Genomic DNA, 24,548 nt, shown 5'->3' on the forward strand with positions numbered 1-24,548 from the left:
TCAGTTATTAAAACTGAACTGGATTTATGGGAATACCTTCCAAGACATTGGACAGCGAGTCTGAAAGGCATTTAGTTCAAGAATTCAGCAGTGTTAAAAAGCATTGAAATGTATATGGCTGATAGGAACATCCAGATTTTTGAAAGTTAGTGTATGTTTTATAAAGGAGTGTGAGTCTTCTTGTGAGGCACTCTGGCTAGCTCTGACTGGTAAAGATTTGATGGTGGAGGAAATATGTCCTGTCTTTCTCCTGCAGGCTTCTCCATTTTCCTCTATCATGTCCATCACTAACCATTATCAGAGAAAGGACAGTGGGGGAGGTGGTCTGAGGGGGTATTGGAGCTGGTCTGTGGGTCACCAGCAGTTGACAGGGATAAGGTGAGTGAGAACTCCACCTCACCTGCAGGGAGGGAGGGTTAGCATGGCCAACCATCTCTTACTTAAGGTGCTGTTCATTATAAGTTGGCTTTATCTCTTCGTTTTACTGATTTGTGTCATCGGTGAGGAGACTGCCCAGCCAGACTTGTACAGAGCAGCAATACATGATGTAACTGCTGATTAGACCTTGATTACAACAAAAATTCAGTTTGAAGAAACATGGGGTGGGATTTACCTCACCAGATTTAGATGTCTGCTTCAGGACAAGATGACCTTCTTGTCCTCTAGAATAACCTCTTTCTCTCAATCACTTGGAAAGGGGATGCAGCCCCTGCACCCTGTCAGGTGCAGAGCTGGATCAGGTGGATCTCAGCTCTAGACTTTTAAGAAAGAATAACCATAAAGTTATGCCCCAAACCTTGAAATGTATTCTCTTTTGCATTGTCCTGAGCTTGCACTGTGTTTCACAACTGAAAGAAAAATAATAGTGTGACTTAACTTGGAGAGTTTGCCTGTTAAGACATGACAATACCCCAAGTCTTTACTAGTTGTTGTTTTTTTTAGAGCTGTGGCTTAGATAACACAATTGAATGCAACCTTTTGTAGAGCTTCTTGAAAGCCTGTGTACACAGCAGTTTCTTACCCTCCCTGAGCAGAGGCATGTTTATAGCAGAGGTCAGGGGAGGACAGGACAGGCGCTGGGGTGTTGAAGGGAGCTAACAAGCCAGATGCTTCTTGCAGAGGGTGGAGGTTTCTAGGTGGACTCCCTATTGGTGTTTGCTGGGAAAGCTCGTCCCAATGCAGCTGCTGCTGAGCCAGAGGCCAGCGCGCCTGGGCCGGCTGGGGAGCTCGCGTGGCGCACACTGCTGGGCTGTAGGACAAGCAGGGCTTCGGCTGGAGCTGCCTGTTGGACATGGGAAGGGGAACTCTGAGCTCCAGAAAGGCAGTAGGTGGAAGCTGCTGGGAGGTGTAGTGGGAGATTTCCTCAGAAAGCTCGGAGGGAGCCTCGCGGGCCTGCCAGGCTGTTGCTTGAAAGCTGACAACCTGCCTGGCAGGAGGCAGAGCACTGGGGAGAGATGAGAGAAGCATCGTGAATGCTCGCTTCCTCAAAGTGGTTTGTGTGTGATTGAACCTGGGTTATCTTTGATGGAGGATGTTTCATTTCCCTAAACAAACTCATGTTGCAGATCAAGCCCCATACACTTGATTTCAAGCAAAACCAATTCACACTTATGCAGGACTTCTAATTGCTTTAGGTAGAAATAACTTCAGTCACTGGGTGAAATGGAAAGAGATATGCATAAATATATTATAACAATAGTTTTTCTCCTCAGAGGAATTACCTTATATGCTTCTGATGCCTAAAGGTTATTTTTTTTTCATGCCTCTTGTCCAAACACTGTATATTTTAGCTTTATGGCCAGCACACAGCGCCTGGGGTGTCTGGCACAGATTACAGGGGAGGCAGAGCAGCGCAATGCTGGTTTATGGCCGTTTAGCCACTGATTTATTTTTAGTTGGTTGAATAACGTCCCTATCTGGATAGTGATCACGATGGTGACTGTGATGGTTATATCCCAGCAATGAGTTCAAATATAGCCCCTTAAAAAAAGAGGCCTTGCAATTTCCAGAAGACGTGGATGAATAATTTTGCATGCTTAGTAAAAACAGCCATTAGCATCGTAAAGCCTGTGTAGTTTTTATAGAAGTTTCCCAGTAGCCTGTAGTGGATTGCCAGGTGCAAGGCAGGATGCAGAAGGATTATAGCATAGAAGTAAGTCTAGAATAGTTTTTAAGAAGAAAATTGTTTTAACTTTTTATTGTCTAAAAGAAGAAAATGCAGAAATGCCACAGCAGCTGACGCAGAAACAGCTAAAACCAAAAGTCTAATTACATCATTCACACACATTCATACACATTGTTTCATTGAGACAGCAAATTAGTGTTGTTTTCTGCCATAGATAAAAGATGCATTTTGGTATGGCAAAAATTGCCTACTGCCAACACTCCGTGGACTTCTTTGCTATTGGAGAAAAAACTATATGTTTGTTGGGAAGGGGCATATTTTCCTCAGTGGCCATTGCTGCCCCAAACTAAAGAGATACCTGAAGATTTCCAGGGCTCCTTTGTTAACACAGGGCTGAAAGCTGAATAATTAATTGCTCTCTCCATCATTTTCAAGACAGCAGTGAAACTGCATTAGGGGTGCCTGGAAATGTGAAAGGTATACACAAACAAAATGGCTTCAATTTTGGCAATGTTTCGTGATTGGCAGATTAAAGAGTAATATTTAGTTTGGGGTTACACCCATTTGTCTCTGGGTTAGCAGTAGTGAGAATGAATACCTGCTTCCAGCTCATTGCCAAGCTCCCACAACACTTAACACAGCACATCAGGCTAAAATAGGTCATCGCTTCATCTGGTAAGTTGTGTAACAAGTTATCAATCTCTCCTTCTCCTCTCTAAGTGTTTCAGAATTACTGGAAACATTTTGCCAGCCTCCACTATGTGGAAACGTTAAGGCATGTCCCTGCAAGACAGTTATTTCTAAACCCGCAGCTGAAAGGTTCTTAAAATGCTTTCCCTCTGCTATAGATTACTTTGCACACTCAGGGAAGATTGCCCCATTGCATGCTCAAGTGCTTTAAAAAGTGAAAAGCTGGGGACTGTGAAGAGACTCACAGCAGCTCCCTACTATTTTCTTTCACAACACGCTAAAGCATCTCCGATAGGGTTTTATAATTAGATCTGAACTTGCCTGCGCGGCAGTTTCTGGCATAATGCATCTGCACGAGAGAAGGCTACAACTCATCTAAAAATGTACTGTGACAAAATGGCCACAATGGGAAGCGATTGTAGGCAGTTAAATATTTGCTCTTTGATGGTTGACTTCACACTTCGATTTTAGAAAATTAGGCTACTTCAACACGAACAAGCCACTTTCTCTGATATTTGCCCCAGAAAATAAGGCATCATTGAATGTTTTAATTGTGCTAGAAGGCTGGGTATGCATCATTGGCATTCTGCATGGCTGAGAATGTTCTGCATGGAGAGATTTGTCGTGCTGTACATGTTTCATCAGGAATCTTGTGGTACAACATTACAACATTTCATATCTTTAGATTCTAGTAATCTAGGTTTCTTAAAGCTTGTGAAATATTAGCTATTTCTGCCTTAAGTGCTGCAATGGAAAGAACGTTTTCATTGTGCAAATATACTTTGACATATTGCAGAAAGAGCGAAATATTTGTTTTGTGAAGGTTAAGTTTCCAAATAGTTTAATTGTCCAAGTAAGGAAAAGTTGGTGAACTGATTAGAAAAATAAAGATGTATTGAAATGTGCAATAAGTAAGCAGCAATCCCATTTCAAACAATAAACCAGAGCTTAATGAACTGAATATTTGAGCACAGTTGACCTTCACTTAAAAGATGCTCATATGCTCTGCTAAGGAAAATTGTGTTTCCCTAAAATGCCATTTAAATGAAGGGCAAAGGTCTTGTGTTGGGAGGTTTGGGTTTGGTTTTTTTTTGTTGAGGGTTCTCTTTATTTCCCCTCAGGCAAAGAGGTCACTCCACTGTACAGTTGGGCTTAGTTTCTGTTCCTTCATACTGAGGGCTTCATCATATTGTCTCAGTAAACACAAGCACAAGGATGTGAAATCACTGAACTGTTCTTTAAAATGCTCTGGCCATGATGTGGCCTGTCTGGATCTGCACATGAACATCCAAGCATTAAGTCTGCTGCTTTGAACCTCTTAAGGTTGCAGTTTATGCTGATTCCTTGTAACTGCTTGTCATCAAATACATGTTTTGCCCAGAGAAAGAGGACTGGTGATGTTTATGAAATACAAGTGGAACAATGGTGTCATTTTTTTTACTCAATCTAGTAGAAATAAAAGAGATCTTTTCTTTTCTAGAGATGTTATTATCTGTTTCTTTCCTTACACCTCAGCACACCCAGCTGTTGGCATCTGTGGTGATCATAACTGCACACGTGGGAAGCCTTCCTCCTCCCTGTGCCCCTGTGTGAAGGCAGGTTATGCTGCAGAGCAAGTTGCTTCTCCCACTTGTCCACATGCTCCCTGGCAGTGTCGCTCCCTGCGGTCCCCACCGCGGGCCTGGGGAGGGAGGCTGACAGGGGACGGAAGCCGGTGGTGGGCAGCGGAGGAAGCAGTGGTTTGAAGCTGGTTGATGGGTTATTTAATGCTGTGTTCCTAAAGAGTAAAATAGACTAATGGGGAGGGTGTGTGTGTGTGTGTGTGAAGAAGAAAGAGTAGACCTGAGCATATGCTGGAAAGGGAGAGAAAAAAATAATCCTCGGCGTATCTCTAAAAATCATCATGTTATTTGCTGCCAAAACCACTTGCATACCTCTGCCACTGTTGTACGGTATTTGCAGGGTGCAGATGCAAAGTAAGGCATCTGATAAAACTAACTTTTCTTGGCTGAAGAAGTCAAGAGGGAAATTCCTCAGAAATTAAAAACAAAACCAAACCAAAACCCAAAGCAACACCAAAACATAAATTAAGCAGCAATTGCTGAAGGACTTCGTCTGTGTGGAAGTCTCTGGGAAATCCAGACTGCTTGTCCATCCTCAGCATGCCCCTCTGCCTCAGAGCTCGGTTTGGGCTATTTCTTCCTAATTCTTCGACGACAGAATCACAGAATGGTTTGGGTTGAAAGGGACCTTTCTACCCAGAGCTCATCTAGTTCCAACCCCGTGCCACGGGCAGGGACACCTCCCACTAGACCGATGATTCAACGAAAGCATTCGCTATTCATCATTATCACCCAGTATTGACGAATCCATCCCATTAATAACCTATTTCACAATTAAACAGCCCCATCGCAGGAACAACCCCCACTACCTGCACCTCCGATTGGGGAGGGGGGGCGCTCACCTCCGCGCGCGCGCCGCCCGCCCCGCGCAGCCCCGGCCCCGCCCGCGCCGTGACGCGGTCGGCGGCGCTGGTCACGTGTGCCGGAGGCGGAGGCCCGGCCCGCCGCACCCGGAGCCGCCGCCATGCCGCTGCCGCTGCCCCTGCCCCTGCCCGGCCGCCCCCGCCTCGGGCCGGCCCCGCTCCCGGCGCTCCTGCTGCTGCTGGCGGTGGTGGTGGGCCCGGCGCGGCCCATCTCCTTCCAGCTACCGGGCAAGGCGCGGAAGTGCCTGCGGGAGGAGATCCACCGCGACACGCTGGTCACGGGCGAGTACGAGATCGGCGCCCCGCCGGGCTCCTCCACCGGACCTTCCGCCAACCTCAAGGTGCGACCGCAAGCGGCGCCCGGACAGGCCGGGGGCAGGCGGCGGGTGGGGGAAGGCCGTGGCGGGCGTCGTGTCCCCGCCTCCCCGGCCGTGAAGGGGCGGGGACGGGTGACGTGCTTCACGCGTGACACGGGCCCACGCGTGGGTTCGCGGCGGGCCTGGCCTCCCGCCTGCGGGGAGCGGCGGGGCAGGACTCGCCTTGCGCTGGGGCCCGCCTGCTCCGCCGCCTGGTTATGGGGGAGTGGGGAAGGAGCATGTTGAGCCAAAACCGGGCATTTTCACCCCAAAGATAAGGTTGGAGCGGCCCGCCGGACGCCGTGGAATCCGGATTCCACGGCGTCCGGCGGGCCGCTCCACAGCGATAAGCTGCTGGCAGGGTGTGAGGAGGAAGGAGTTAGGGTGACGTGGCTTTGAGGGATGGAGCAGCCTGCTGCAGGGATAGGGCAAGGTGGGGGATTAGAAAGCAGATTTTGCTACACAAAATGGATATTCCCATCTTAATTTATCATGTCTCACGTGGGTTTTAAGGAGGCAAGGAGGTTTTAAGGAGGCAAGTGTTTGCTACAGGGAAGAAAACGATCCTAAAGAATCTTTAGGGAGTATAGTGGAAAGGTCAGCAGAATATATGTGGCTAATACACCTATGTGACAAGCAGCTTTTAAAGCTTCAATGGCTTCACTTTAATTCTGTCCACAGCTTGACTTCCCCAGGCTGTCTTCAAATTCCCTACCTAGCTGAGTAAGGGCTTTTGCTACGTAATCGGTTCATAACAGCTTCTGTCTGCTTTTTATTTCTCTCTGTGCTCCCAAAGGCTTCCAAAGTAAGCATGCAGAGATAAAATGGTCTGCTCAGGAGTCTCTAAACTCGGTGTTATTGAGTGAGTATTTGAGGTCTTCTGAAATCAAGTTGGCTTTCCAGCATCAGCGTACAGACACCTGAAGGCCTTGTGTTATTGGCAGCTGTGCTTGGGTATGGCTAGAAAAGGCTGTTTCTGAAGTCTTGCTTTTTAAAAATCCTTGTTCTGCTGCTCTTACGTCATTTGTAAGAGGAAACTTGCCTCTGTATAGGCAGAACCAAGCAGTGTTAAGGTTTTAACATGTCGCTGTAGTATTTGCGTGGTAAGGTGCATGTATTTCAGATCAAGTGCCATGTTCCCAACTGCCTCTTACCACTTGGTGATCAAGCCTCCTGGTTTTCTGGTTGCCCACTCTTAGATCAACCAACCCCATGGTCTCATCCAAAAACTCCCTTTTATGGCAGGACTTGTCTAGGGAGGTGGTGAAGCAATGAATCCCGCACTTGGGTCTTAGTCTGGCTTTGCTGCTGAAGCTGGTATCCAGGTAGGACTGCTCACAGAAGTTCTGTTTTATTCTATCTGCAAAATAAAAATAAATTAAAAGGAAGTCCTGTGCTAGTTTGAAAAGTTACAAAGGATAAACAGTATTTTATGCAATCTTGTTTTGCTTCTTATTGTTCAGGTGTGCTGTGGCCTTTCAGTGTACTGGGCTGCTTGTAAGTGCTGTAACCCCTCTGCTAGGTGCATACTTCCTCTGTGCCTGTGTGGGGCAGGTTAGTTCAGGACATCATGTCTGCAGGTTTTCTCCCCTTCAGCACCGCATGGCCTGCTTCAGCCCCCTGCATCGGGACACCAAACGTAGGAGGCTGGTAGTTCTGGCCGGGCTCGGTTCGGTTCCTGCCGGTGAGCTCAGTTGTGTGCGTGCGACACCCCGCGCTGACAGTGGCACCCTCTGTGTTGGAGGAATCCGCGGGCGCTGCCAGCTGGCTGCTGAGGGATGGTGTCGGGGCGGTGGAGGTCCCGCTTGGCCCTGCCACGTGCCCCTGCCCCATTGTCCAGGCGGGTGCTTTGGGGAACTGTTGGGCTGTTTGTCAAGGGCAGACAATGCCCTGTCTGTAGGGGACTGAGTTACCGTAAATAACGTTAGAATAGCATGAAAAATCCCTTTCAGGTCAACTCCCCCGCAAGTGTTCTGGCCGGGCTATTCGCAGCGTCTCCCTCCCCCGCGGGCCCGCCTGAATGGGCCGTGGTTTTGGCTGATTTGGGTAATGCTATTCAGTTTTGATGAAAGCAGATAGCAGAGTTTTTACTGTCCAGAACCCTGTTCATGAGCAGGCTATTGCTAGAGCTGCAAAGGGCAAAAATGGATCAAGCTACGTAATATTCTCTAGCTAAAGATTAGCTCCGGTGTCTACAAAGTCCTAAGGGAATGGTGCTCAAAATAATAGGGACATTTGAGAGCTTTCTTTATTGTGTTCTTGTGACCACTTTTTGGGATGGAGAACCCGGTGTGCAGATGATCTGGTATCACATTCATGAAGCTAACATCTCGGTTAATCAGGAATGCCCCATTAAATGGCGTGTGCCATATGGTGGCCAGAACACATGCTTTTGCTCTGCGTCTGTGTGGTCAAATGTGGACAGTCCTGCACTCCAGTGGGGCCTGCTCACTTGAGCCGTGTGCCTCCAACAGTCTGGTGGCTTCCAGACAGGAGGTGGCTTGTGGCAGGGGGATGGCAGCCCAGCTGCGTGTGCCTGACCGCACAGGCATGCTTTCATCTGCTCACCACTTGAACACAGGTGGAGCTCTGAGCAGAAACTGCAGTGCGGGAGGAGAACAGTGCTCCTTGTTCTTCTCAGATGCTGACAGACAACATATGGTGCAGGGGCAGCTACAGCAAATCCTGCAACGGACAATTACAGGATAATCTATACCTAGAGGAAGCTTGTTCCTAAAGTCTTGCCTGCTATGGTTTATATCCCGAGGCATGAGGATTTATATACTTTATTATTTTTCCTGCCTAATGCAGCCACTCTCATTATCCATGCGATGGTCTGTACTTGTTCCAAGTCCAGCAGGCTGCTGGCATCAGTGGTATTCCATGGCAGGGTGTTCTAATTAGGTGTTCTAATAAAAATAAAGATTTTTTCCTTAGAATCATTTTGTGTACATAGCCCTTTTGTATGGCCTTCATACAGGGAAACAAGGCTATTTTTCTGTTGTAAGATGGAGTAAAGGAGAATATCTTACCTTCTCCATACCACAAATTATTTTGTGTACTTCTCTCTTTTATACCTTTAACATTATTCCCAAGCTTTTTAGTCTCTTCACCTCTAAGACTTTCGAAGACCCCTAGTAACTTCAGCATCCATGTTTTTTCAAACATACCTGTAGAAACATAGAGTTGAGGAGAACTGGGAAGCATTACAGTGGAACACACACCGTTGATTTTTGTGCAGTATTGTAATACCTTCACTTTTCACCCCCTCCATGGTCAGAGTATTTCAACTGGACAGAGCTTTTAATTGCGCACAAAGTGCGCGCCATGAAACATGCATCCTTTTGTTGAAGCATTTTTGTAGACCTTCTACAGTTTTTGCCTATTCTTAGTAATTTCACAGACTTAGCGCAAAGCAGTTATTATTCTGTCTGGGTAGTCTGAATTGTTCTCTGAAGTGGCCACTTCTATGGATCTTGACACCCAAACCTTCCTTGTATATCTCGGGGCCACACTGATGGCTCATTTCTAGAGAAGAGATGTGCTCTTCTCCATTTCATCTTCTGGGGAATTAGTGGGTTTTTGTCCCATAAGGCTTTTCCATATCTCTGTTGCTATGGAAATTTATGAATTTTGCTTGTAAAATGAAGTCACTAAATAACATTTTGGTTCAGCTACAGTTCCTAAATGTGGTCTCTGTTCAAGGGTTACAGGAGGAAGAGGAATTAGTGTGGGGTTTGGGTGGTGGAGTTTTTTTTTTTGGTTGGTTGATTGCTTTTTAGTGGGTTGGTTTTGTTTTTTGTATAAGAGCCAATAACTCCCTTATAGGCACTCTGACTTTGCCAGCTCCTGGAGTGGGGATGAGGAGGGGAGGAATTGATGCAGGTGCAAGGAAGTAGGGAAAATGTTGAAAGGAGAAAGCAGCAGATCCAAGGGGAAAGCTAGGAGAGCTCTTCCTGCACAGGCAGCGTGAGCCCGCAGCAGCGAAGCACTGTGTTTCTTACCTTCATTGTCTCTCTTATAGATAACCGACTCAGCTGGGCACATCTTGTATGCGAAGGAGGATGCCACTAAGGGCAAGTTTGCGTTCACCACTGAAGACTACGATATGTTTGAGGCCTGCTTTGAGAGCAAGCTTCCTGTGGGTAAGTGAGGTGGAAGGTCTGTTGGCTGCTTCTAGCTTCTGATCAAGATCACCTAGATACGTGGATTTAGGGGTATGGGTGAAGTGGTCCTGAGAGTGGTGTGCAGAACACTGGTTGACTTTTAAAGCCGATCTTCAGGAGGTTGTGGGCAGTCTCACTGCAGAATATCTGCTGTCGGTGTTCTGTCTGAAGTTAAATAATTTCTCCGTGGCTGTCGTGTAGAGTGCTTGGGGTTTTGCAAGGGGAATCGTGTGCTCCTCCTGCAGAGGTCACCTCCGTTGCAGTGAGTGGCAGTACCGGGGAGCAAACCAAACCTTATTTGGCCTTTTCATGCTTCTGCCCATCTTGCAGTCAAGCCAGGACAGAGCAGGATGCTCTGTCTTTCTCCCCAGCTGATTGTCACTCCCCATTTGGTGGGATGTGATCTCTCCATAGTGTATACTTGGCAGCAACCCTGTGTTAGGTTAGCAACCGTTTTCTGGGGTTGGGGGTGTCTGTATAGAGAATGTGGCCTTGGTTTGCACTCACAACTGCTCTCTTAAGTGGTCAAAAAAGGGAAGGGGAAATGAGCAGGATGTCAGCCTTGCACTTCTGCTGAGGGACGGTTGCCTAACGAGCACCGAGGCTCATTTCCTGTGAGTGTGACGCATGTGCTGCTTTTGAGCGGCTGGGCTCAACTTCAGGACAAACGTGCTGAAAATGGCAATCACGTGGGCTCCAGTCTCATTGTGGTGGTGTGGGCATGTGCAGGTTTATAGGTGGTCGTATCTTTTCATAGTCACTGTCAGAGTTCCGCTCCCTGGACCTAGTTTTTCTTAGTTCTTATCCTAAAGATCCCAGAGCCGTTACTAGCAGCATTCGTCATACCTGTTGAAAGACAGCCTCTGTTTTGCTGTTCTGCTCCACATATAAGATGCAAATAGTTTGCAAGTTGAAGAGAACTTTCCAGAAAGAGAAGAATATCTTCTTTGCTGGGATTAGGAAGGATCTTGCTTATAACACCTCTTCTATAGTATTTTACAGATAAGACAGTGACCTCAAATGCTCAGGATTTCGCTCCAAAGGTAGGGATTCCAAATGCTCTTTAACGCATCGAGACATGTAGGCACTAGTGACTCATCTGGGAGTAACTCATGCTATTTACTGTCCAACACCTGGATATTTGGGAATCTCCAGACAGTTCCGCAAACCCTTTCATAGCTTCCATGTGATCACACAGCAAAGTGGGAAAGGCTTCTTTCTTTAGTTGTGTCTAGACTCCTTATTTCAGTGCTTGTGACTAGAGGTTTCTTGCCTAGACTGAGTCCCTTATAGTTGTTTTGACTGTAGCAAATGTTTATTCCCTGGCTCCCTTGTATTGTTGCAAGTTTGTTTTAAAGCTTTCGTTATTGATGAGGATAACGTATTTCTAAATGCAGTTTCTACCTGATGATCAGTGGGATGTTGAGGTGCCAAAATCTAGAGCTGTTCAATTGAGCAGCTGCATCCTGTTCTGGAGGCTTCTCTTTAGGGGCTTCCAGGATGCCAGTTGCTTTTTGGACCCGGATGCCCTAAACTCATTGCTAAAGAGAGGTGCTGCATAGTGAGTATCTAGAGATTTCCCATGCCTCTGCTGGAAATCAAGGAAGTATTTAGGTAAGGGAGGTGGCACTGTGAGGCTTGATCACGTGCAGGGCTTGGTTAAGGTAGGCTTGTAAGAAGTAGCAACATCACAGATCACAAGGAAGTGCCTTGTTTCCTCTATAAGGTCAGCATGGGAATGGGGAAACTGACCAAGTGCTGTTTTATCCCCATGTTTCTCTTTAAAGGGTTGGGTTTTCCTTTTTTACTTTTTCACAGTCTCATCAAGTAAGTGGTCAGGACCTGTAGTGCAGCAGTCAAGGAGGATGTTGGTGGAGTACTGGAAGAGGAAAAGCTGTCGGTAGAAGAAGCCCAGAGCCGTTGGGACCAGAGGGGTCTAAGCAACTGGGATTTCTCAATCCTTAACCACAGAAATGAGGAAGGGGAAGTGAGAAGGACACCCTGTTTGAAAGGTCCACCTTATCAGAGTGGGGTTCTTAGGGTGCTTCTTAGAGCTGTGAGTGTTAGCGTAACAGGCTTCTTTCCCCTTTTCCAGGTCCTGTCTCCCTGAGCAGTACTCTGTTCCCAGGCACACTTACTTTCACACCATATGCTAATCTCAGAGATGAACAGCCTGGCCTTACTACATGCTCCCCTGAAGGACTTTTCCTGTGTGCTAATCTTTACCTCTTTGATCCTTCTATAATCCTTCTCTTCCCAAACTTTAAGAGTGTTATGGCTCATTTTTTTCTGGCAGAACTGTCCACCTGGCAGTTCAACCATCCTGGTTTTCCAACAACTTTGCAAACTAGGAGCTTCTCTAATCCCAGGAAACAGTTCTGTGCTCATGTGAGATGACCTCTTGAAGACCTCCTGGGGGATGTAGGGATCAGTTTAGTTCAAGATCTCTGGGACTTAACTGTTTTTCTCTTTGCTGTTGATCCAATCTGCTCTGGAGAGCCCAGGCTGCACAAGGAGCAGGGAGTTACTGAGGATCTGACAAGTGTGAAGGGAGCTGCCTGGTGCCTTGGGCTTAGTAAGCTTGTAGAAGAGCAGCTTGAGTTTTTCCAGGCCAGTCCTTGACAATGTTAACCTCTTGCAGAATGTCTGCTTTCCATCCCCGTGCACCCAGCAGCAGCTCTAAGGTTTCTGCTTTCTTACTGCCTCTTGGCAGCTCTCCCTTCCAGCCTGACAAATTAATCTCTCCAGTTCTGTTCTCCTGTCCACTGACATTTTCATTTTTCTCAGCTCTTCGTGGAAGCTCCAGCTTTCCACCCAAGTTGCTGCAATTTAAACAATATTAAAACAACCTTCTCACTGAACTGTGTGCTTTGAATTGTCTTCTGCAGCTACTGTTGGCTGTCCTACCTGCCGGTCTCCAGGCATGCTGGTATATGTATGGCATAAGTGGTCAGAACTTGTGGTTGCAGAAAGGAGCATTAGGTGGTTGTACACAGCCTGTCTGTTGAAGAACAGTGCTGGGATTTTAGTTTGTTTTCACAGTAACCAGACTTTTATAACAAAACAAAAAAATAAATCCATCCTAATCCTAATTTACCCATTGGGCTCTTACATAGCTGGGTTTGAATTTTGAGCTGTATCCCTCAGGAAATTGAAGAAACATTTTGTAGTTGATATGGACCATCTTGTCAGTAGGTTATTCCATGTTCTGCTAGCAGTAGAAGGTGGTGGTGACTCTGCTCTAGTGTGTTCAAGAGCTGTTCAGTGGGTGAAGAGAAAATTTGGGGATATTGTTTTGAAGATCTGGAGTATGTTCCTGGTTCTGACTGGAGTGACCCAGTGTAACCTGTACATTGAATTTGTTTGTGGACTGAGGGAATGCCCACCTGGCAGCCTCCTAAGGCAAAATGTGAGTATTGGACATGCTCCTGGATAAAGACTTTGAAATTCATAGTGTAAGTGAATTCAGACCTTGTGTTTCCTGGCAGCCAGCTGAGGACAACCGTATGCCCCAATGTGCAGGGATTTTGGAATGTGTTACGTACAGATGTTTCCTTGGTGGGTGGTATAGTAGAATATTGTACTCAGCTCAGCTGACATGCTCCATTCTTTAGGGTATATCATATGCATAGCCTATATGTAGATATATTTTTATTTTTTTTCCCCCCCTCTTGTGACTGTTTTCAGATGTGACAGTTCGTAGCAGTTAAAAGAAGCTATTAGCTGTAGCTGTCCCTGGCTTGGAGGTTACAGCCTTAAAAGATCCCTACTGTGCTGCTGACTGCAGCCGTATCCTACTCCGTATTCATGCAGCTCCAGCAGACAGTTCTCTGAAGTGGTGCTTTCTCAGCTTCAGAAGCTTCTTGCCATCTTGGGGTTTGCATTAGCAGTGTGGGTCTCAGACTTCTGAGCTGTTCTTTTCCTAAAAAGATACATTGGTAAAGGGATTGCTTTTGTTTTTGCAGATATTGCAGCATCTGAGGGTCAGTAGTCCCCATGTGCCATATTCCTCAATTGGAGCATTTAGCTTCTGCTCCTTTGAATGTAAAACCATTTTACAACCCCAGTAACCTTGACAAGTTGCTGGTGTACTTCCTGCTAGAAGGAACGTGGGCTTCCCAATTGAATATTTGTCCCTCTGGTGACTTGTCCTTTGCCAGGCTGTCTTGTAGCAGCTGGTATTCATCTTCTAATCTCTGCAGTTTTTGCAGTGATTTGCATCCTGTACACACTTAGCGCTTTTAGTTACAGCTTGTTCTCATTATCTTTGTGAGGCTCTCCTTCAGCCAGGATTTATTGTGAAGTCTCTGTATTTTTAGGCTGGACTGTGCTGCCTTGGCACTTAGCTGCAGACATGGAGGGAGGGGAGTGATGTTGCGAGTTCTTCCTCAGTGGTGGGGAGAGCTGGTGATTTCCTGGCAGGCTGAATGCTTCGCACAATGAATCCTTTCATTATGTTTCCAGGAACAGGGAGGATGCCGGACCAGCTCGTGATTCTGGATATGAAGCATGGAGTTGAAGCAAAGAACTACGAGGAGGTATGTCCCTTGGCTGCCTGCACTGCAGGCTCCCCTTTCCCAGCACTCACGTGATGCCATTTGTGGATCTGGGGCTCATGATGGGAAGCTGTTTTCCCAGCGGTGATGAAAGCCTGCCTGCAACCTACAATTCCAGTGAAGCTTTGTGTGTTAGGGGAGAACAAAAAAAAGGACAAACATAACTAAAATTAACTCTGTACTCTGGGGACTGGAGCCTAATGTGTGAATTTCTTTGCTAGAACAGAGTGACCTAGCTTCTGGGCGTAGGCATTAGAAGCAACAAGAGACACAGATCTCAAATGCCCAGCAGTGGGGGGCATTTTAGATTAATATCAGATCATCGTAAAGGTCAAGTTATGTTGTTCCTGTTCTTAACTTCCTGACTGTAAGATGTACTGGCTTAACAGCCCTGAAATGGCGCTTGTGCATTGCTAAGAACTGGCATATGTATAACTGTATCATAACTGTATCAATGCAGCCGTGTTTGGTAGAGTAGTAGCTGGTGTGAAATGGGTGTTTGGTTTGAAGGCATGACATTGCAAGTAGGCATAAAGCCTAAACGTTTCTGTCCTAGGAGGACGTGCCTTTCTTAGACCCAAAAGCCAGCTGTGTTGGCAGTTGCTTTGTGGCTGGGACAGTCCTGCCTGGTTTCGATGATGAATTCTGATGGCTGCTACCAATGCTTTTGGCTCACTAGAACTTGGGGTCAGTCAGCCCACAGCACAGAGTTTGTGCCTGAGGAAATGAGAGCTGTTGGTGGAGAAAGATTCCTGCAAATGACTCCTGTGTCCACTGCACACAACGGTGTGGGAGATGCCTTGGGGAGGGCACTGTGTGGCAGAAGAGGCTGTGTATGGTGCCAGTTGGAAAAGGAATTTCTGAGATGGTCATGCTGGACTTTTTATAAGCTTTTGAGCTTTGGGCTAGCTGGTCCTGTGTGCATTACGTCACTCTAGAGCACATCCTATGTGGAGAGTAGGAAAGTGCTTGGGGTCAGGGAAGAGCAGAGCAATTGTTGCTTATGTCAGTCTAGAGCACATCCTGCATGGAGAGTAAAGTAGCGGTTGGGGTCAGAGCAGAGCAATCCTTGGGCCAGCTGTCTGGCCACCCGCTACTGCAGGATTATGAGATGTTGAAATCTCATGGGATGACCCCTAAGAGCGTAACTGGATTATGATGACTACAGATAAAGAATCTCTTTAAATACAACCCCACAGCATACTCTGAGTTACATTACTGTAGTGCTACCTAGAAGCATTGTCCCTATGCAGAAAGGTTCTCTTATGCTCGTTTACCTACATACTCACTGGTTGTGCTGATAAAACTGTCTTGGAATAAAAGTAATTATCTGTTACGCTTGTCGGTATAGTGAGATCGATGGAAAAGGTCCATGCACAAAAAGAAGAACTTAGACTTTCAGTCCCACCTGATACCAAATGCAGATCTCGGCAGCACTGGCAAGCATCCTTGGCTTGTGAGGACGTCTCAGAGTGGAAGACTTTGTTAAGCCTTGTTGAGCAGTGTGTCTCAGACTGGGTTAGTGTTTATACAGCTGATGCGGATGTTTAGCCACACTGCTTTGCAGCGTGTTTTCTTCTTTTCATCCTCTCTCCCAAGGTTGCTGTAGTATTCATGGGTTTTGACTTGACAGGTTGCTATAAGGCCTTGGAGGGGATGACTGTTGCTTGGGTGTCTTTCCCAGAATTGCTGCGCTTTTGAGCCTTTTGCTTGTGATGTTCATCTGCTGTAAGGTACCAGTGACCCGTCTTTCCCACCCAGTTCTTGTTGCATTGCTGCAGGGTGTTGAACGAGGGTCACTCATGCTGTCCTGCTTGTGCATGGATATATGCAGTGAGAAGAGGGGTGTGGTGTTCAAGTCTGGCTTCATAAGATCAAGACATTCTTGAACAAAATGACTGAGAGAGTGAGCTGGGTTAGAAAACCTAACTGCATGGCAGTGTCATACCTTAGTTCTCTGGGGTAGGGAATAACTTTATCCATTCAGTAAGTGGAAATGAAGGTAAGAAAAAGGATAAGACTTTTCAGAAGGCACAAAGAAGGTTTGACGATCTAGATTCCTTTCCAGATCAGCTACTCCTTGTCAATTCTTGGCATGGCTTGGCATGGAAGAGTTAGGCTTTGACAAGTCTTTGAGTTGCCCCTTAAAAGTTCAGTAGTTCAGTGGCATTGTTGTCTCAGTTGTTCTGGTGGGCCAGATGTTCCTTCTAGGATGATGGTGTTCTGCCACCACAGATGCTTGGTGGGCTTTTTACAAAATCCCTTGGAGCAGCTGTGCATATTGGTTTCACTAGGGATGAAAGAGGTTCCAGGTATGTCTTGGAGTACATGCAGGACTAAAAATAGCCATCAGATGTTTCACACCTATTCAGAGCAGCTGAAGGGGTGCACGATGGAGCAGACAAGCTTTGGTTTTTCCCCAGTGCAACCTTTGTAGCTTTCTGTGAATGTGCAAAAGTGCCCTCCAGGAAGATAATGGAGCCAGTCAGTGTGTGGTTAACTTGCCAGTAGAGCTGCCTGAGACTTTGTATGTGTTACAGACCTGCTGCTCTAGCTGTATCAGCAGAGTCAGGGCCATAGGCATGCTTACACTGGTGGCAGCAAAGCTCTGTGGGCAGATAGGTGTCCAGACCACAGGGTTTAATCAGTGCAAGTTGTTGTCTAGTAAGCAGGAGGGGTTTAACCTTCTGTTTCCTACCCCTCCTCACAAATGCACTCTGAACTGCCACTGCTGTGCTGGCAGAGCTGTGACATACAGCTCACCCCAGCACCAAAGTGCTTAGATGACTGTTTGATGATGTGCGGCTTGCCAGGATTTGTGTGTCATGTGAAGACCCTTCAGTGAAATGGCTGATGAGCTAGAGCTGGTCACGAGCATCTCTCCAGATGGGCTCTGACGCCCAGGCGGCTGCCTCTGGAAGCAGTGTTTTGGGGATGCCTGCACAGTGAGCACCCTGTTGCCTGCCCATCATCATGGGCCACTGAGGGGTGCCATCCTGTGGCTTATGTCTGAGGAATCCTGTGTGGCTGTGAGACTGGTGGTGAGCTGCAGGTGCTGTGTGTTTTCTGTAGCGCATCTTTCTTCTGCTGCATTACTTAAGGACACAGCATCTGACCTTCATGGTAGGGGCCTGTCACTTGTTGGTAATGGTGACAAATTCTACCCAAGAACCAGGGTTACCCAAACTCTATGCTGTCACAGTGGCAGGAATTGCAGTTAGCTTCCTTTGAGTAACGTCCTTGTCACAGATTTTATGTAATGTGTAGTCAGGTTACAGCCAGGCCTGGAGCAGGGGCACGTTCAACTTTAAATAGTTGCTGTTGTGGACTATGCCTTCTAATTTAATTTCCTCTGGATTTTAATTTTTGGATACAAGTGTGTGACTAGTAGGACTATGGGTTGCATGTTCTGCACAAAAATGGTGTCCTATAAAACCAGTTTTTATGAGGGAAGAGTATTTTTCTCCTTGACTCTGTCTCAACGGGAGCCCGTCCCATAAGTATTCCAGCAGCGTCACCTGGTGGCTTGAGGTAGATGGAGCACTTCGTAGCTGCGTGGAACCTACCGAGAGGATATGCTGCCCTGGAGGTTATCCGTCTAAGTGATAGAAGTCCTGAGCTTTTGTGGGTGTAATCAAACCTGCCACTGGGAATCAGGCTTTCTGGGGCATGTGGCAACAGTTAGCAAAGTTTCTCTCGGTGCTAATACCCTGTGTGCCTATAGAACAATGTCATATGCGTATGTAAGTTAGTCACTGGTATCTCAGTCTCTGACTTGTATTCACTGGAGCTTTAGTCATGTGGCAAGCTCTTCTACCCACTCCTCAGAAGCCAACTGTGAATAAGCTAACATTAGGCCGAATAAGGAAGAAATGTGCTTGTGTGCATACTGTGCTCCTCCATTGTGTAGGAGGAGTAGTAGGAAAGTGTGTTTCAGAGAACAGGTGGGAGAAGTGATAGTGTTTTATGCAATGGTAGTTTCTGGTTTGTAGAGGTGTTTCCCTAGGGGAAGGATGCCCCAGATCTGTACTATGTGAGGAGGAGTGGTTCAAACTGGCAGTAAAAACCCATGTGGGAGCTTTTGGTTTTGGTTCAGTGATTGCCTGACTCTTCTGTTTTCTAGATTGCAAAAGTGGAGAAGTTGAAGCCTCTGGAAGTAGAATTGAGGCGCCTGGAAGATCTTTCAGAGTCCATCGTTAACGACTTTGCCTATATGAAGAAACGAGAAGAGGAGATGAGGGATACAAATGGTAAGAGACTGGGTGCCCCTTCAGAGGAATGGAGCTCTCAGACCCCTTACTTCTGCTGAATGTATTTTTAGGATAGAATTTGAAGATTAAGCAATTATAGTGGTCTTTGCCTGTTCTGTTCCTAGTAAGGGAAACCTGCTGATATTTCTCCTTCTGAAGCAGTCACTGAGTCTTGTGCATCCCATCTCTAGAAATCATTTCTTTCTCTCTCCATTCTTAATGTGAATTACTCCGTGCCATTTAATGCTGCCCATTAACCTCAGTTTCACCTTGTTATGCTCTTGTTGCTCTCTCTGCTTTTATTCTGAAGTATTGCTAGTGCTTCAGTGCCCTTGCCTTCATGCTGTGTGATCTAGAATCATAGAATCAACTAGGCTGGAAAAGATCCAACCTTTACCTCAAGTCCAACCTTTACCTCAGCACTGCCAAATCCACCACTAAACCATGTCACTAAGGGCCTCATCTGCATGGTTTTGGAACACTTCCAGGGACAGTGATTCTACCACTTCCCTGGGCAGCCTGTTCCAATGCCTGACCACCCTGTCTGAATAAATTTTTCCCAATATCCAGTCTAAACCTCCCCTGGCACAGCTTGAGGCCATTACCTCGTATCTTGCCTTTGAAGTTTCACATAGGTGGGAAGAGAAAATCCTGGGAACTTTGCCCTCTGGAGGCGCATCCTTCGATGTCAGAGTCCCGTTAATGGTTTGTTGTCTGTTTCAGAGTCGACGAACACCCGGGTTCTGTACTTCAGCATTTTCTCCATGTGCTGTCTCATCGGACTGGCCACCTGGCAGGTTTTCTACCTGCGCCGCTTCTTCAAGGCCAAGAAACTGATTGAGTAAAGGAGCAAGTCCTCCTCCCCCTCCTCTCAGATCCAGCTGGACACCGCTGGGATGCAGCTATGGCCCCCTGGAGCCATCTCACAGATGATACCCACTGATCAGAGCTTTTCTTCAGGAACTTGGACCCTAAAGGGGGAGGGGAGCCTAAATATTGGAGGCAACGGGGGACTTGTGAAATCCTGTTGGATGTTGAGGGTGGGGGAGGTTGTGATGGGTTTGGGTATTCCTGGGGCAGCGATTAAATAATAAAAAAAGATGTTTCCATGACAGCTGCAGCAAGTTTTTTGCGCTGTCTGTTCTCCTTTTATAATCTTGGCTTGATGATGTCTCCCAGCTGTCTGTGACTGTAGTGTTACTCTGAGCCACTTGACCCTGCTGAGCTCTTTAGGTGCCATGCAGCTCGCACAGGCAGAGTGGGGGATTCCCTGTTCTGACCAGCTGGGATCTAAGCCTCGTGCAAATGGAGGTGAGTGCAAAGCAATAGGATTCATCATTCCAGCAGGGCCTGAGGATAGAGGGATATCCAAGGTTTGGTCCCTGTTGTGGACCTCTGTGTTTCTCCCTGTGGGAGCTGGTGTCTTTGTGCTGACGGGTCAGGGCACTTGAATTACGGTGGTTCAGCCTGGAGGAAGGGGAGCCTTGGAAGGAGGGCTTGGGAGCATGTTTGAGTGTGAAAAGGAGAAGCCTGCTTTGCTCAGATATGCTGTCCAGCCTTGATCCTGCCCTTGCTCCGTATGTTTGTCTTTGATTTGCCTCTCCTGTTCTTGAAATGATACAGCAGCTTTCCCGAAAGCCTTGGTCAGGGACGGCCTTTCCTGCAGACAGGCCTCAGTCAGATACAGTCACAGAGCAAATAGGAGCAGGGTATGCTAGGAAATACAGTCTTACATTGAGCAGGAGACTTTTCCCATCTAACAGGGTAGCATTTATCCAGCAGGCAGCTGGCTGAATCTTATTTTCTGAGACCTCAAAGCAAGGTGGGATGCTGCTTATATGAAGCACCAGGGCCTGTACCCTGCATTGAGGTCAGAGGGTGCAAGGTGCTTTGCAGGTTGGCAGAGGAGCTGGAAGAATGTGGATGAACTCAAAGCAGCAGTACAGGGTAGGAATAAGCTAATCCTGTGTCTGAGGGGAGTCTGAACTGTGCCCTCAACAGAATTGTTCTATTATAATCCTATAATTCTCCTATGCGGTACTTACAGAGAGAGCAGCTTGTTGTTGGATCTCACCCATCCAAATGGCATGATGTTAAATAAGCCAGGCTAGGAAAAACCAGGCAGGTTCGCTTTCTGGACTGATGTGCTGCAGTTTTTGGGCAGTGATTACAATTCTTTCACCTTCTCTGCATTGCTTCAGAGCAAGTGGTTCAGCAGCACAGCGTTGTGGTGTCCTGTGCCTAGACACTTCTGGCTGGAGAAGGGGCTGTCATGGCCCTGGGCCCAGCCTATCATTTTGAAAAACAGCATGGATTTATAATTTCTGATCTGAACCCGATCTATTGCTGGGAAGGAAACAGTTGCCCAGGATGAGGCAATGGGAAAGAGGATGGAAAGATGACCTCTTGTCATCTAAATATATCAGTACTTTGCCTCCCCTTTGCCATTGCCAAGTTCCTGGAGTTTAGTTCCACTGGCAAGTGCTTAGATTGCTTTTAATTTGTTTCTTTCTTGATAAAGCCATATTAAGAACCCAAGTCTACTTTTCTGCCCTTGCATCCATTTTATCTTTGTATGTTTTGAAAGCTGTTACAGTGCAGAACAGCAGTGATGCCACCAGAGTGAATTACAGAAGTCATTTGAAGGCAGTTTTAGGTCCTACAGTTTGAAGCCTGTAGATCTGTTAAGGTTTTGCTTTTGTTTTTATATAACTTGAAAGGACAGTACAAGAAAGGGACTTTTCCAGTCTTACCTGTTTTGATATCCTCTCCCCATCCTTATCTGAATACAAAGATATCTTTATCTTAAAAATGGTGGTGAGGCCTTAAATTCCCCAGGTGACTGTTACACTATCATCGTCCTGGTGTTACGGTTGATCTCCACTGTACCGGTGTGGTTACTGGGGAGCAGGTGTGGGGCACTGGTGTGGATTTACCTGTAATGACTGTAATGGTTGGGGGATTTTTGTCAATTTTCTCAAATAAAGTTTCTTTTGGGAGAACCAACCCACCTCGGTTGTCTGTGTGAGTGTCTCCTCTTTGTGCACGTTCCTGTGCAGTTTCCTGCAAGCTGACCTGTTGCAGGAAGCAGCAGGTAGGCAGCCCCCCCTCCCAAGCCTTTGGGTTTCTGTAGCAACAAATTTTTAAGGAGTTTGAGAATTCCAGGCTTGGGAAAGGTATTGGCTGTACCAGCTTCTCTGCTGAGTGGGACCAATACAGCAAAGAAGGTGTCTCTTTCAGGTTACCATTTATTGCCTTTATCTGCACACATCCCACACACACACCTCCTCACCCCCCGCCCTTAGTTATATCCATCTACATGGAGGAATTTAGAGGCTGATAGTGAAACAGGGCTGGTGCTCTAAAGCACAAGATCCTGGTTTTCCCTGTCAGCTCCCATGTAAAATTTAGCTCATTAAGACAAATGAAATTAACTTTCAGGTTTGTGCTCTAGTGGAAATTTTAAATTGTTGCAAAGATGAGTTGGGCATGTGTGAGTGGCAGATGCTCACTGAAGAGAGTGGCTAAGTATTTACTGAACTGCTGTCAGGTCTCTGCTGAGCCTGTGAGCCTTTAGTCATGCAGTAGCCAAGTGAGATACGCCACATAACATGACTCTGGGCACATGAGTGCTACATAACTTATTAGTATTATCAGGGAGGATTTAAAGAAGGGAAGTTCCCAGATCTTTGGATAAGGATTAGCCTCTGCAAGTTCTTTCACGAATGAGTATTTGAGCATGTGAAATCGTACAGCTGTTATGCGGTAGGTTTGTGGTGTGTCTAGGCTGTTTTACAGCACTCTGCATGCAGAGCTAGTGTCTTCGTTCCATTTCACTTCTGGGAAGTGGGTTAAAGTTGAGCTGTTGCAGATACTTGGGTCTGAGCCCATCTTTGTGTGTGACAGATGTATCGCTGGTAAGTCTGTAATTGCCTGTAGCAAACTGCATCAGATGTTTCTAGCCTCTTCCACTCACTTATCAATGTGACTAACGATGTAATTATCACACTACTTAATACCACGAGTGAGCGTTCCTAAGTAAGGTTTATCTCCATGTATTCCCTCTCCCGCTACGCCAGCATAGGCTGCACCCTGTACAAAGTGCCTGCTGCAGCTGTCTGTGTACACGTGTGAGGGGATGGGCATTTTACACGCTCTGTTGCTCATTTCTTAGAAGCTGCTCAGGTATGTGAGAAATAGCCCAACACCTCTGTTGTTTCCTAACTGGCACATCAGGGACCTGCAACTCAAACTAGTTTGGCAACTGGCTGGCAAGACCATGAGAGGGATTCCTGCCTGTGCATTGCACGGGGTCCTGCAGCAGAGGTTTGGAAAAGCAGCATGGCTTCTCCTCGCCCTTGCCAGTTCATGGGATGTATTTCTATCTCTTTCGTCTTTACCTGTATCCCTCTGCTGTACTTGTCTTTCAGCTGCCCGGCAAGGCCTTGCCCTTAGTGAACCAAGTCTCAGCGAAATTAACTTCCCATATGCTGAAGGTGGCTTGTTGGGAAGAAAAGAGCACAAATCTGAAATGGATAAATTCGTCACGAGAGAAAAATGCTGGGTCTGGTGAAGACTGCAGGAGTTCAGGATTGGTAGTTTCATCTGCTGCCCCTTCGCCTGGAAAATTTGTCAGGCATGTGCTTGTTCTGTTGTTTTTCCTCCAAACTACTGCTGCTGGCAGTGTGGTGGCTCTGGCAGGCCTGCTTTTTTCTGAGGAAGGTGGAAGCAGCAGAGGATTTAAGGGAAAAACTGCCTGTTGGCATTTCTTGGACCTTTTTGTAAACTTAAAACATGTGAGCCCAAGCTTTTGCTGTAACACTAAAACACTTGCATTTGCCCAGCAGTGTTTGTAGGAAGCCTGTTCTGCTTTGCACTGGCAGGGACAAGGAGTTGCTCTGTCTCAGCTGCAGCTGAAGTGACTCAAACTTTCTGCAAAATAGCTGTTACAGATGCTTGATCACTCCTCCTGTTGCCAGGGGTCCATGTGATTTATCACCTTAAGGCATTAGTTTCTACACTTCCAGCTTGCTGACACAGCCTGCCAGAGGACCTGTGACCTCCAGGTGTGTCCCAGTGATCTTTGCTACGAGGATCATTTGTTTAGCTCATGTTTGGAAAAAGCTGTGATGTCCTGAAGGATCCATCTGATGTTTATTTCAGTTTTTGCAATAAAATGTGCAGGTTGAATAACTTCCTTTGGGGGCATGTTACTCAAAAAAGACAATGACAGAACCATGCTCACGTTGCTCTGTCTCACTGCTGTGGTTTCCTGTCACTTAATTTCTTTTCAGGGCTGATATTCGTGAGGTACCTTTTCCCCACGCTTTTAAATCGGACACATTATATGATCTTCGCATAAGCTGCACCAGGATGTTCTGTTGGAATTGTAATGAGATGAACTTGGTCTTTCTTGGTTACATGGGGATGCTGTTCCTACAGCTGTCACACAGGTGAGGCAAGCAGAGAGGAGGGCATGCTTGTGTCTTCCAGTTCCCACTGCAGCTCTGGTCTGATCTGCTGCAGAGCTTTACCCTCTAGGGTTTTCTCACCTATACCAGCTGCTTGGTCTTTTATTTCCCCCTGAATATACTTTGTTTGGATAATCTTCCCGCAAGTGTGAGGTATTTGCTATACATATGTAACTGGAATCTCATGGTGTTTCTTAATTATAATTAACCATGTAGATGCCTTGTCACTTCTTACTTCACAGTGTGTGCTTCTCTTTCCTTGTTTAGTAACATAATCAATATATTGTCTTAACTCTGAAAACCATGAATGAGATCTTTGAACTAGGGCAGATAATTGCTATGATTTAGTTTAAATAACTTTAAAGTGTTCCTACCCTTATCCAAATTCATGCTTCAGTAATGATTTTGCAAGAGGCAGAATGGCGCACTGCCTCCAGGTGGTGTAATTT

The 24,548-nt window shown here is 46.5% G+C and overlaps 1 protein-coding gene across 1 annotated transcript; it reads left to right on the plus strand.

The window, feature by feature from the left end:
- The first annotated feature begins 5,311 nt into the window (after nucleotides 1-5,311).
- On the plus strand, nucleotides 5,312-21,645 carry TMED10 (transmembrane p24 trafficking protein 10). Its single transcript, XM_030482453.1, has 5 exons — nucleotides 5,312-5,641; nucleotides 9,681-9,801; nucleotides 14,287-14,360; nucleotides 18,502-18,628; nucleotides 19,352-21,645. The coding sequence occupies exons 1-5, from the start codon at nucleotides 5,402-5,404 to the stop codon at nucleotides 19,471-19,473; spliced, it is 684 nt and encodes a 227-aa protein (XP_030338313.1). The 5' UTR covers nucleotides 5,312-5,401; the 3' UTR covers nucleotides 19,474-21,645.
- Nucleotides 21,646-24,548: the final 2,903 nt, after the last annotated feature.

This window comes from Strigops habroptila, chromosome 4 (assembly GCF_004027225.2).
Source record: "Strigops habroptila isolate Jane chromosome 4, bStrHab1.2.pri, whole genome shotgun sequence".
NCBI lineage: Eukaryota > Metazoa > Chordata > Aves > Psittaciformes > Psittacidae > Strigops > Strigops habroptila.

Excerpts from the sequence above, each read along its gene's own strand:
- TMED10 (XM_030482453.1), top strand. The coding sequence starts at position 5,402 with ATGCCGCTGCCGCTGCCCCTGCCCCTGCCCGGCCGCCCCCGCCTCGGG. Across the intron at positions 5,642-9,680 it reads GACCTTCCGCCAACCTCAAG|ATAACCGACTCAGCTGGGCA; the intron begins GTGCGACCGCAA and ends TCTCTCTTATAG. Across the intron at positions 9,802-14,286 it reads TGAGAGCAAGCTTCCTGTGG|GAACAGGGAGGATGCCGGAC; the intron begins GTAAGTGAGGTG and ends TTATGTTTCCAG.